This window comes from Solenopsis invicta, chromosome 1, assembly GCF_016802725.1.
Source record: "Solenopsis invicta isolate M01_SB chromosome 1, UNIL_Sinv_3.0, whole genome shotgun sequence".
NCBI lineage: Eukaryota > Metazoa > Arthropoda > Insecta > Hymenoptera > Formicidae > Solenopsis > Solenopsis invicta.
The window spans coordinates 8695593-8709431 of record NC_052664.1 but is presented as its reverse complement, the minus strand read 5'-3'; the positions used below and the strand labels follow the sequence as shown (position 1 = coordinate 8709431).

At 32.6% G+C, this 13839-nt stretch overlaps 1 protein-coding gene across 3 annotated transcripts in view; it reads right to left on the bottom strand.

Moving 5' to 3' along the window:
- Positions 1 to 710: 710 nt before the first annotated feature.
- Positions 711 to 13839, bottom strand: part of LOC105195900 (BMP-binding endothelial regulator protein) — a 75573-nt gene continuing 62444 nt past the window's right edge. For 2 of the 3 annotated variants that reach the window (XR_005574171.1, XR_005574174.1), the window contains exons 4-12: positions 13456 to 13555; positions 10594 to 10770; positions 9939 to 10121; positions 8402 to 8661; positions 7927 to 8086; positions 7649 to 7836; positions 6479 to 6885; positions 3261 to 5326; positions 711 to 2649 (exon numbers count right to left, since the gene is read on the bottom strand). Coding sequence is in view for 1 of the 3 variants with exons in the window: in XM_039446057.1 (XP_039301991.1) it covers positions 5071 to 5326; positions 6479 to 6885; positions 7649 to 7836; positions 7927 to 8086; positions 8402 to 8661; positions 9939 to 10121; positions 10594 to 10770; positions 13456 to 13555 (1731 nt within the window). In the remaining 2 variants the exon portion in view is untranslated. Of the gene's footprint in view, positions 5327 to 6478; positions 6886 to 7648; positions 7837 to 7926; positions 8087 to 8401; positions 8662 to 9938; positions 10122 to 10593; positions 10771 to 13455; positions 13556 to 13839 lie in introns of all 3 variants that reach the window. The other variant, XM_039446057.1, reaches the window with a different exon arrangement.

Genomic DNA, 13839 nt, shown 5'->3' with positions numbered 1-13839 from the left:
ATTATGAGTTTTTGTTTATTTATCTAATAAACAAAAATTTATCATATCACGTTTTCATCAGTATTAATATAATGCAATATTTAGATTCCGAGAAATATGGAGATATCTGTTTAAGAAGTATATACCAGTATTGGCAATCTCTATGCTCAAAGGATTAGCAATATTTCAAAAAAATTTCAGCCATTTTAATAACTTTTAGTAATATTTCAGAAACATTTAAAATTTTTCCATTAACCTTTTATTCTTTTCAATAATTTTTCTATAAGATTCCAAATGCAAGAACAATCAATTGCAAGAACAATCAATTTTTTTTTACTTGGGAGAAATTAACACATACAATGTCGAATTTTTTCAGAGATATCTCAGAAATATTTCAGCTGAAAAAAATGGAGCATATAAAAGTAGCGAAATATATTTAGTCATATACATTTCTAAGATATCTTGGGGATAGCAAAATAACGCGATTATTTTGTTATCCCCAAGATATCTTAGAAATGTATATGACTAAATATATTTCGCTACTTTTATATGCTCCATTTTTTTCAGCTGAAATATTTCTGAGATATCTCTGAAAAAATTCGACATTGTATGTGTTAATTTCTCCCAAGTAAAAAAAAATTGATTTTTACGACGTAACGTTGGTTAAATCTTTTTGATATATTTTTAAGAGAAAAAGGAGATTACAAAGAAAAGGAGATTCTCCAGAAACATAATATCTACGAATTTAATTTATTTATTATGCTCGTAACTTTCTGTTCTACACTAAAGCTCTACACTAAAATCGACAAAAATTGGCTAATGCTTTGGATAAACCGGTATACAAAGTTGGTTTGATTTCTCGCCGAAACTCTTCAGTAATAATTAATTACAATATAATTCAGCTATATACAGTTTCATTAATAATGTAAGTTAAAAAAATATCTTTTCTTTATTGACTTCTGCAAAAGTAGCTCTAATAAAATAGTTTCATATTCTTTTTTAAAATTTTGTAACAATTTGCTAGGTAAAGGTAAAAATAAGAAGATAAAGTAAGGATATAATAAGACTGAACAAAGAAATGGAATAAAGAAAAAAAGGAATAATAGGTAAAGAGCCGTTAAAAATCGTGCTACCTTATCAGAAACTATGTTTAGTACTCGCTTAAACGTTAATAATCGTGTCCTTCTATGTACAAACGCTTCGCTAAAATTAAAGTATATATAAACACTTACGTTAAACGCTACTTAGATATATGTTGTATACATAATATAAAAAAGGTGTACTCGTCTTCAAAGACGAAAGGGAAAAATTCCCTTCTAATTCTACGTGACGAAAATATAAGAGTCTGATAAATGGCAGGCCTGTGAATCCAAGGATCTGTGAAAAATAGGAGAACCTACGATGAGATCAGAGATCTATGGCATTACGGATCTAGGAATAGAACAATACATTAGCGGAACCACGACTCGTGGGTACAGGCAGACTCGTGGATAGATCCGATTATATTCGGGGCAAATGTATTTGTATCTATGTATCTAGATCTGTAGAAATTTATGGATCTTGTATAATAGAAATTTATATGTCCTAAGAGAGCGATCGTGCAATTTATGAATTGAAAGATTCGTAAAATTTTGAATTCGTGAAACAATATATCTATATAGATCTATATACATCTGTGTAGATTTGCAATGACGGATCTGCGAATCAATTTCGAAGATCACGAATAACGAGAGCTTAAAAAATCACAAATCTACGATTTGTTAAATAAATTCGTCGTTTCGTTAAACTTCGAATGCAAAGATTTGCAAAACGATACGAATACAAGGTTCGATAGACACAAATCTGTGGATTCAAGGATCCGCGCGAGTCCATACATATTTATATGTGTACATATACATATAATTGATCGATTGCGTTAAACTGGGATGTACATGCTATGCCGCGAGCCTGCTCATCGGCCGAAATACTGCACGGTGTTTTGAAATATTACAAGATATCGTCAACTGCTGCTAACTACAAAATTATCCTCACGAATTCAAATACATCGGTTCCATTTGATCAGTACACGTCTCGTTACAATTCCACTCCTACGTTTATTCGTACATAAGCCTTTTAGTAAAGTACATATAAAATTCAAGGCAGCATTTATAATTATTAAAAAATGCCGATGATAATTATAAGATTACAACATAATAAATGATACATTTCGTCAATTGTATGCCACATCAATTTTTGTTCGATAATAATTCAACATCTTACGACAAACAATCCTAGAACTAGACGTGTCATTTTCGATTCAGCATAATGTACGCGAATCTACATCTATGATGTATGTAAAAGATTCAGGAATAAATTGTGCCAAGTTTTAATACAGCGTTAGATGATTTTTTGTTTTTAACGCTTCACTTCATATGACACAAGGTTATCCATTTTCTGACATTTGATCGACTCTAATTTGACTCGCAAAGCTTTCTCTCGGATCTACGGGATTTCGCATAAAATCGTGACGCACACATACACACATATAAGATCCATGTTCCGGGCGTCATGGCTGCATACTTGTGCTGCTGTGATGCACGTGAGATTTCCGTACGAAATCGCCGCCACTCCGCATAACGATAACAATCACTACTAGAGGCACTCGAGTCAGAGTCTGACTGAAAAAATTTGCTACAAGAATAAAATAATAATCAGATGTGAATGACTTGTTAAAATAGTGGTTATAGATCTATACAACCGGTCGACTTAAAAAACAAAATGCTAATAATAATTTTAAGAAACGTGAAACTGATTTAAATACATATTTTTTTATTTCAAAATAAATTTAAAAATGTTGGATTCTGTGCATAAAAGTTTAGCTTTATTTGTTATATTTATAAAAAGATCCATAAAAAGATACTTGTAAATTATAATCTATTCATAATTGTTTTAAAAACACTACAATAATGAAAAAATATTAACTAAATATATCATATTTTCTGATATTAGTCAAATTACAAAAGTAAAATAAAAATAAAAAATTGCAAATAAGACAGATATTAAGCTTCTTCTCTTTTCTAAAAATGCATTATTTTGGAATTACCAACTTGTAAATCAGAGTTTTATTTGATAATAAAAAAACCTAGCACAACATTTGTTTGTATAATTATTATTAGCACGTAATTATTTTTATAATAATTATTATATATAATACAAAACTCAAGATTTTTTCCCTAGGAAAACTATTTCCTACTATTCCAGTCCGAGTGCGATTCTATTAACACGGGGGCACAGGAACTTACCGTTAATGCATATTGATACGAAGTGGTGACTAGTAGATTCTCGCCGAGCACTCCGCCGCGTCCGGTCTGCATGTTCCCGCAGACAGAAGGAGCTCTTGGGAATAGAAAGATAACATCACGAAGAATGTCGAAGAGGAGACGTAAGCTGGTATCTTATAAAGTTGAAAGAAAATTTTAACTGTTTTTTGCTTCATCATTGTTAACAGTTATGTATGCCATTTGTCGTAACACAACATCACGATTATTCCGACGGTGTGTCAGTCGACATATAATACATATAATACAGTAGTTCATATTACATTTGCAACACAAACAGCAAAACATTTTCTACTGCATTAACAGTCTATTGCCGTTTGTCATTATAGACGACGGATTTATAAGTGCAACGTGCATTGCTTCACGAATAAATAAGCATTTATGAATACTTATTTCGCATTAATCCCTCACGGTATAAGTCACAGGATATTACTCAGTAAGAAATAAAAAGTCAAAATTATATATAAATTTGATCATCGGAAAGAGACTGAAATCCAGTGGTGATTCAAGATTCAGATGAATTCAATTTCGAGAAATTTTTGACATCGGAAATAACTTGATTTTGAGCAATTCTTGATATTGAAAGCAGCTAAATTTTGAATAATTTTTGACATAAAAATCATTATGAATGTTGAAAATCATTATGAGTTCGACAGAAACTGTGGAACTTGAAAGAGTTTACTATATCTTCAGAAATCCATTAATTTTTTGAATTCTTACCATTAAGAAATGATTCGTCGAATCAATATTGAAATAATTAAATTTACATTGATTTAATATTAATTCGATGTCAAATCGACAAGTAAAGGTCATTTCTCCCTCTTCTTATCTTCCAACTCTCGTATTAAAATTTATTCTTTCTACGAACTCTAAGACTGAACTTTTTGTATAATTTATCTTTTTTCTTTTCCGCTCTAATATCCGAAAAAAAAAATGCACTGTGCAAGGAGTTTAGTCAAAAAGAATAAGCTTAATGACTCGTCAAATCGATGTCAAATCAATAAATCATTCCAATATCGGAAAGTAGCATATTAATATCACTTCGATATCGATCGAGATTTTACGTTTAAACAAATATACACAGAATTACAACAGTAAAATTGAACAAATCAGTAACAGAAGTGATCATCTATTCATGTCAAATTGTTTAAACAACTCAAAAATAAATCAAAATTTAAACAAACGTCGAGTTTTTTACTTTTGCCAGCACTATTAATTTAATTTTGGCATTCAAGACAGTGTTTCGACAGATTTCTCACCGAGTAAAGAAAGTTTTGTTCTTTGTGTTATTCGCTTACTGAGTTTTTAGTCCAAAACTTTATCTCGCTTAACAAAAAATTCAATTTCAAAAACTAATTCCGAATTTCAAGAGAATTCTGAAAGAATTTTATTCTTCTTCGACTATTTCGTGCCCGTATTTAAAATTTAATATACGAAACAAATGCACATTACTTCTCAGTGAGAAATGATACACTGAATTGACGTCGATTCAATGTTAGTTCAATGATTTCGACGTCGAATTCGATGTCGATTTCGTTATCATTTCTCACTGAGTTTTAGAGGTCCAGCATCATATCCCATCTTCATTGTTCGTGATATCAAAACATCATCTTGGATATATCTTAGAAAGGAAGTGTAAAGAAAAGGAGGTCATATATATAGAGTGAATTTCTAAATGCAGATTGTGCATCAAGTTCAATGCGGACGTTCTTGCTGCACGTCCTTCGGAATGATGTTTTCAGAGACCGGACGCGGCGGTGGACAAAGTGTGCGATTAATGTAAGCGGCGAGCAAAATTCGTTGGATTTATTGGTTGATCCCAAACGGTTCGACACCTTGTGGCTTTCCGCCAGTGCGGCAGCGGGATGTCGAGTCGCTTGCATTCGTGCGCATATGCCACGAAGGACTCGCAGTAGCAGTGCTGGGTTGGGCACTCGCACATGTCCTGAAGACAGGCTTTGTAGTACATTGCCGGATTCACTTTTTTGTGGCAGGGGTAGAAGATCTGTGATTTCAATCGAGTGCACAATCTGTAATTGTAGAGAAATTAGTTGTTGACAGCATTGTAACAGAAGACATTTTTGAAAAGGGTATAGATTAAATGTTGCAAACGTTTGTTGGCGATATTATTAAAACAATAGATAAAATAATGAAAAAGTAATTGAACCAAACGATACCTATTATTAGATACATGATTTCTGTGCCATGTGGGTCTTCGGGATCTACGCTGAACTTTTCGTTCACGCCATTTTATATTTTGGCTATAAAAAAAAACAATCATAAAATACAATTTTGATACTCGTAAATACATAATTATGATATATATGGTGCAATGTTAACACCATGAGTTCCCAATGGCCCACACGGCGCTGTAATCAGTTTTTTTTATTTGAAATATTGAATATTATCACTATAGTTTTTAATTTCTTATTTCATCATAAAAATTAAGAAAAATTATCGAAATTGATCCATTGTAAAAAAATTTCTATTGCTTTTAAAATACGTAATTTCAAAACACATATAAATACGTAAAAATATAATTTTTTCGTCTTACTTTATAAAAATTAAAATTTTATCTTAAAATATCAAACTACATTATATGTCACTTTAATTATGTAATTAATTAATTAATTATTAACAAATTTGTATTGATTAATATTTGTATAAAATGTTAATTTTATACATAAAATAATTTTATTAAATGTTAGTTTTGTTTGTTAGCGATTTTGTTAAATAAACCTATAATAAAAATATTTCTGCTTTGTTACATTATATTACACTTTGTATATTAGGCCTTCTTTATAATAATTTTTGTAGACTTTTAATTATTATATACTATATTGTCAATACATTTTATTTCATGTAATAACCATGCCACAGAAATCATCAATGGACGTGATGAACAAACTACATAAAAGTTAGTTGGATATGCAACAGTTAGTTAAATTAAGAATTATCAGTTTAATAATAATATCTACATTTCATTAATAATAATATATGTATAAAGATTTTTAATAAATGTAAATCTTGAGAATATTAAGATATTAAAGTTACTATTTTACAGCTAATATTCGTATATAAAATGCCAGTGATAAAATAAAAATGTTCCTTTTACTTGTAATACTCTACGTTCTGAAAGATATATTAGTAAAAAAATGTGTGAATAAAATTATATAAAATACCGTTGATCTTTTCTTTCTCTACAACGTCTTTGTCTGGTGGTATTTCCGAGTCTCGGAGCTCGGGTGCACATCTTTTTCTGGCTGCCACCACCCACGACCCAAGATTGACCGAATTGCTGTGGATCCTGTACTACTCGTCCATCCCGCGCAGTAAAGTCGTCTTTGATTTGGGAATTAAAATTACCACAAAGACCGCACAATTGACCCCTGTATGACGAAGGCACGGATACTTCAAGGAAGCTAATACCATCCCAATGGACCTTGATCCCGATTCGCGTATTAACGATTACACTGTCGTCCGTACGATTGATGTTCAGTTGGTTAGCTACGCGATAGGGAACGTCCACCTTCTTTCCGTTCACCTTCACTCTCATTTTCTGGCCCAGATTTACTTTCAAATCGCCGATCTGCAACACATTTGCATGGAACACGAATAAAACAAAATTTTTTTCTTTCAATTCGATATGATTCTTTTCAATTAAAGCAAGAGAGCATTGTTTCAGGTAGATAGATTTTGTTTCGCAATGTCATTAATCAGATAAAATCTATAATCACATTTGCATACAAATAAATATTATAAATTATCTTTTAGAAAACATTGAAATAATGTTCACAATATAAACAAAATGCCTTATCGGTCATAGTTGGATGTTAGTGCTGATTTATTACTTTATATACTTTTTCAAGTTCACGAAACTGTGCGTCGAATAACATTTTTGGTCTTCAAACATAAGTGTTAAGTTGAACAAGAAATAGTAATATCACGTTATGAAAATTTAAAATCAATTTAATAATAAATGATGCTAACAAGAATCTAAATGTAAGAATTAACACTTTCTCCTTAAGAAACTTAATAATTTTTTCACACAATAAATTTCAAAGCTAAGATTTAGATATAAGGCTAGACCGATAAGATATTTCGTTTATATTGTGTTTTCACATAACGGTCTAAGTTCTATTTAATATGGAGTGATGTTATTTGAAAAGATAATTTTGTTATACCAATGGTATTATTTAGTAAAATTGGAAAGTTCAATAATGATATTCTATATGACTTTTTTAATAGTAAAAACTTTTTTTAAAAACCAACTTTATTCTGTTAAAGAAAACAATGCTTAAATCCGCCTCGTATTACAATTTGTATTAAAATTTTCACATAATATAGTAAACCTTTATGGCGATAGCTTTGGTCCATGATGAGAACTTGGTTTTTCTAGCATCATTGGTCACGCGTATGCTGAATGTGTGCGAGAAACAATCAGTAACCAACTGATATTTGCACGCTCCTTTGAAGCTGTAGTATTTGCCATCGAACGTACGATAGTGCGGGTCTCCGAAAACCGTGCAAACTCCGTCACCTAGAATAATTTTAGTAACTTTGGAATGTCTTAAATGCAATATCCAATGCATTATTTCAATCCTGTTAGAAGCAATAGCACAAAACTCACGCTCGACACATCGTGGACAGCATTGACCCTCCGGATGTTCCAACTTGGAATTTGGCGGGCAAGGAAAATTCATCGGCGGACACTGAGGCATTGCACAGCGCACTTTGCCCTGTTTGCAGGTGCATGTCTTGCAGGAATCCAGCTTCCAATTTTCGCCATCCTGCCTAGGACAAAAAAGGTCGTTTAAACCATGATAAAACGAAATACGCAACATAGTTAACGTAAATAGATACGAAATGAAAATGCTTCGAGAGAATTTACAATTGATTTTTTACTTAAAAGAACATAATGATATTAATTAATTGGGTTTAATCAAAATATTATTATTCTCTAGTGTTTTATCATACATATAGCTCTGTATGTTAAAATTTCGCAGTTATCTATTCGATAATTCTCTACAATTTCTTATTTCGTATTCAATTTGTCACGCGACGAATAAGATTGCATGTTGGCGGATAAAATTCGTGATACTCGCCACATAAGTTCTGCCGCCGTAAGAACAAGAGGCTCTGCTCTCTTCGACGAGCGAACATTGCGGGCAACAGCGGTTGAGTAGGGTCACCTGATGCTCCCTGGGACATTCCAGCACCGGACAGGTCTCCCTTACGCACGAGATCGCCGAATTATCGCAGGTGCAGCGCGTGCAATGATCCACATAAAATTCAGTACCCGATTTATGTAAGCGCGTGCCGAGCATGCACGCACCTTTCGGAGGTGAAAAGAATCTTGCGCTGCCTGTGACAGAAGCAGTGTGTCCTTAATCTTTTAACTTGAATATATGTATACGTTACCAAATAATCGTACTATAAACAAAACGTTCGTCGCTACGTGAATTATTGTTTTACGCATAACCATACCTATTTAATGTTACTTATAGTCCAGCGAGATCTGCAAATGCGTACTTGCAGATAATAATATTTGTAAATTTTATGTTAATTTTATGTAATATTTTGTAATTTATGCAATCTCAACACTTGTATTTCTATTCCGTAATTATTCCGCAATATATTTCATACTTCGCATTATATTTTAATGCAGAATTTGAAAGTTATCGTAAGATATGCACAGTTAAATGGCAGCTCGTATTCTTGGATGGCTAGATGACAATCATAATATTACGTGTACATGTGGCTGGTTTTTGCGCAATTGCGACATTGGAAAATAATCAGATTCGTATAAAACCGGTTCGCGCCTTTGGTATTGTGAGAGAGATCGGAATGACCTATAAATTCAAAGCGACTTTAATTGTTTGTGCAATTGCCTAGAAAATGTTTCTTTTGATAGATGTTGAAATAAAATTCTGATCGCTATTAATTTGATTGTTCGACATTGAAATGCTTACGCAATAAAGCAATCCCGTACCTCCCATCTCTGTAATATAGGTACAATATCATTAATATTGTACCTATATACAATATTATACTTAGCACGCCTGTACGTCTTAAATGACTAATAACATATTGTTACCAAATCTAAATTCAAAATACGTGCAAATAAAAAAAAATTAAAATAAACTGATGATAGTAAAAAATAGCATAAAGAGAGGAAGTATTAGTTTCCGAAGTGGTGCTTGATAATATTTCTGTCGAATTACAAATAAATCGATATAAGGGCCAAGGATGAACAAATATAAAATTTGGTATTGTAAATAAATAATAATTAATATATTAACCAATTACACGATGTATCAATCATTCCATATCAATTTTTTAAATACTCTCTTTACTTTCATAAACTGCGTGTCGATATGAGTTATCGGACTCGAAACGCAATCATAAATTGAAAGAATTAATATCTTGATTTAAATTGATCATCAGTCTTAATAATAATGTTGCAGGCATTTTTAAACACTGTCAAAAATTTATTGCAAAAAATATCGTAAGTAATAAATTTCCTTCCTCTTAAAAACACAATTTAAAGATCGTTATTTTAGAGAAAGATAATTTCTTTTCGGAGCAAAGACGCGACATTTATCTGGAATAATGAAAGTTATATAATATATCTCCTTTCACCTCGACAGTGTGGGCAGCATTCTCCAGATTCGTCGACAATCCTCGAGGGAGGACAATTGAGAGTCGGACAGGCTTGCTTCGCGCAGGTGAGATGTCCCTTGTTGCACTTGCAGGTTACACAAGGATCTTCCGTCGTTGTCACCGACCTATCTTCCGTTACTTTCTGTCCATTTACCAAGCATCCTGTAAAACGCGTCAAAATCGAACGTTCAGTGAACTTGGGCTTCTTTTCTCCGTCTTTGGATGCGAAGCTGGTTTTGGCTGCGTCAAAATATGAATTCATGCAAAGCACATGTAAGTTTCAACGCGGAAAAAGGCGCGACGTAGAAAAAAGTCGCGGTTGTGCTGTCTGCGATATGGGATCTTATGGGGACACCGCGTTAAATTTACGGAATTACGTTATTCTGAAGAAAAGGAGAAAGAGAACATTACAACATACGCGTTATCGTCCATTTGTTTTTCATCAGGTAGAAGCGGCGCTGTAATTTTCAATCATTATCGTTCTCCCCTCGTTATATTGGCGGAACATTCCAGTCTTAATTGCGCGGCGGGATGCATTCAGGGGACCGTGAGAAATATTTGTAAGATTGCTGTGGGTAATTAGCAGCAGCAGCAACCTCAAGGCGTGCAAAGGAAGAAGAAAAAAGTTACGCACCTTCGCATATAGGACAACATTTGCCAGGTGGGGCCGCTTTAGGATGAGAACAGGGCGTGTAACACCGCAGTCTTGACTCGGTGATGACGCCCGCTTTACAGGTAAATATTTGGCAGGGATCGTTTTCCTCTGTCCATTCCGTGTCCGATGCATGATAAACGCCATTCTGTATGCACCCTACGATATGTAAAAGCGACCGCAGTCCTCTAAGTAAACAATTATTTACCCTCGAAGTCACACATAAAATAATTTACATATAGAGAAACGTACGAAACGAGACGAGACGAGATTTCTGCGATCTCGCGATCTCGATCTTAAAAAACAGTCTCCAAATATACGATATCGATCTCGATCTCGAATCTCGACGAGATCTTGACGAGAGATTGGTAAATGCAAAAAATATTTCAAAAATAGTTTTGTTTGTGAATAGATGTTTGCATATTTACATTTTGGATTTTATTTTGAATTTTATATTTTATTTTATAATTCAATTTTATCAAGACAGTGTCTCGCGCTAATTGATATTTTATACAGTGTAAACTTTGCTGTTATATCTGTTAAAAAGAATTTGTGTTTTTGATTAACTTTATTACTTAAATTCAATTGCGAAAAGAAATTAATATCGGCAATGATATCATTGTTCAAAGAGTTTTGGTTTACGAGTATTGTATCGGCGTTAAACGAATGTGAACGATATTATTTATGGCATTATTACCGTCACATTGTGTTGTATGTATGTACACCGTGTGTATTTCCACCATGGAACTACGCAAGAGAAAAATGAGAAACATTTATAATGCCTCTACTGATAATCGTGGTTCATGTCTGTGATTATGCGTTGCGTCATTTGTGAGCACAGCAGCCACGGTGACTAGCAGCTATATGACTATTGTGTCGTCAGATCGGTGAAATAATAAAATATTTTGTCGAGATTTCGTCGAGATCTCGACGAGAATTTTAAACAGTCTTGATTTTATCGAGATCTCCATATATTAAATTTTGATATCGATCTCGAATGTCACAAGTTATCTCTATCTCGAATCTCGTCTCGTGCGTATCTCTATTTAAATGAGCTATCAAATTAAAAGTTAATAAAAACTATTACACAGTTCAATAAAAAAATATATCTGAACGAAATTAATCATTTTTTTTATATTAGAATGCTATATACAAAGTCGGTTTTCAAATTGCTCTATCACATTATAATTTTTGAAAAATTTGTAATTAAAGTTGCAAAAAAACCATATTTTGTCATATTGTAACTACGATATGTAAAGTGTAGAAGAAATTTTTTGTTGCAATCAAAATTGAATATAATTAAAACGGGGCGCAATTTAAAATGAATATAAACATATAACATATTATTTCAGCGCAAAGATTTTGCTATGACCGATCTGGCTCTTCTTATATTAAAATTTGTTACATACAATCACGCGGTCTATATAAAATTAAATATAATACATTGTTGAGATTTTCATTTCCTAAAAGAAACTTTTGTGTTGCTTATAATGAATAAGATATTTATGATTAAATATAGTTTATTGCGAAAAATCTGTGAATTAGATGATTCATCAAATAGCTTTAAACTGTTTATTTCAATTTAAAAGTTCTTTTATAACTAAATATGAATCCGATTTGAAAATTAATAAATTCAAAATGGTGGATTAAAACATGGTGAAACTTAAAAAAATGTTTAAGTTGTAAAAATTTATGTATAAGAAGTGTTTTATAATAGTGAATACGAATCCAATGTTAAAATTGACAAATTCAAAATGGTGGAATTAGTAGAGGTGAAAATTAAATCATATTTAAATTCATGTGGAAAAAATTACAAATATTTAAAGAACTCTAGCTTTCTCCTTCATTCATATTTAAAATTCATTAAAAAAAAAATTAATATACAATGCTTATCAAAATAATTACAAAATTGTCAAATATAATATTGACAGATGTTTCATGAATTTTTGTTTTTAAAAACTTTTTGAGTAAATAGTGTAAAGTAAAACAAATAGCGTCGGACGTGACGGATCTACGTGTGTTCAGGCGGAGGATTAATTTCAATTGCAATAAAACTTCTCCAGCGTGTCACATATAATCATAATATACGTGAAAATATTATATATGAAAATAGGTTTTTTTTTAATTTATTGCAAATTTCTCAAAACTGTGATGTAATGAAAAAATTCGGAAAGCAATTCAGCAATGAAAAAATGATAGAGAATGACTAGTTTTATTAATCGAAAATTATGCAATTTTGTTGGACTGTCATTTGTATGTAATTCGAAAATAATGTACAAATAAATATTTAATTATATACAGCAAATTGTTATTAATATGCTTAACTTTTTGGTCAATATGGAAGCGTGGATTTATCTCATTTGCTATTTAGAAAAATACTGTTGGTGATAATACATTTTACTCCTTGTTTTGTGATTTATCTTTATCTTTTCTAAGCGTACTTCATTCAAACACTTTCGGGGCGGATTTCGTCTTCGGCAGGCGCTATGCGGTAAGCGAACTTACGTCACCATTAGCATAATTAATAGTGGATGATAACGAACACCGCGCATCTGTTAGCTACGTTTTGTAAACAGAGACAGGCACAAGAGGCTGTGACGCTAAAGTTCCTCGGGTTTATCATCATGTCTGCAAACAGAAGTGCCTTTGTGCCTCGGGAACAATGCTCCGTCGGCCGAGCATTCCGCGAGTTTTCGCCTTTCCTTCTTACCCCTGCCGACACGCTCTTCCATTCTCTCACTCTCTTTCTCTCTCTTTTCTATCTCAGTCCTGACGCGAGCAAGCTCGAGCCAATTAGAATGATTAGAATAATTAGATAAATTAGCAAGTGGACAAGCATTCTACCTGTGCATTTGTGGCAGCACTCGTCGTCGCGCGGGTCCAGCAACGCATAGCAACCTTCGATGTTCGGACACTGTTGCTTCAAACACTCCACGAATCCGTTCTGGAAAGAAAAGGGAGCGAAAATTTAATTCTCTTGCCTAGGGACAGTATACGGGATGATTCAAAAGTCGCACACTTTCTACCGGCTTTTTATATGCCTCAGGAAAAATTCCAACTTCCAAGATATTCTATTAGACTGTAAATTTCTATACGAGAGAAAAAAAAAACGTTGACGTATTTATTATCCTATATAAAGGAAAGAGAGGAATGAATATCTCTTTGAATGATTTATTATACGCTCTTAGAATATAATCCGTTGCACTATTCGCGGGATAATAGATCCAA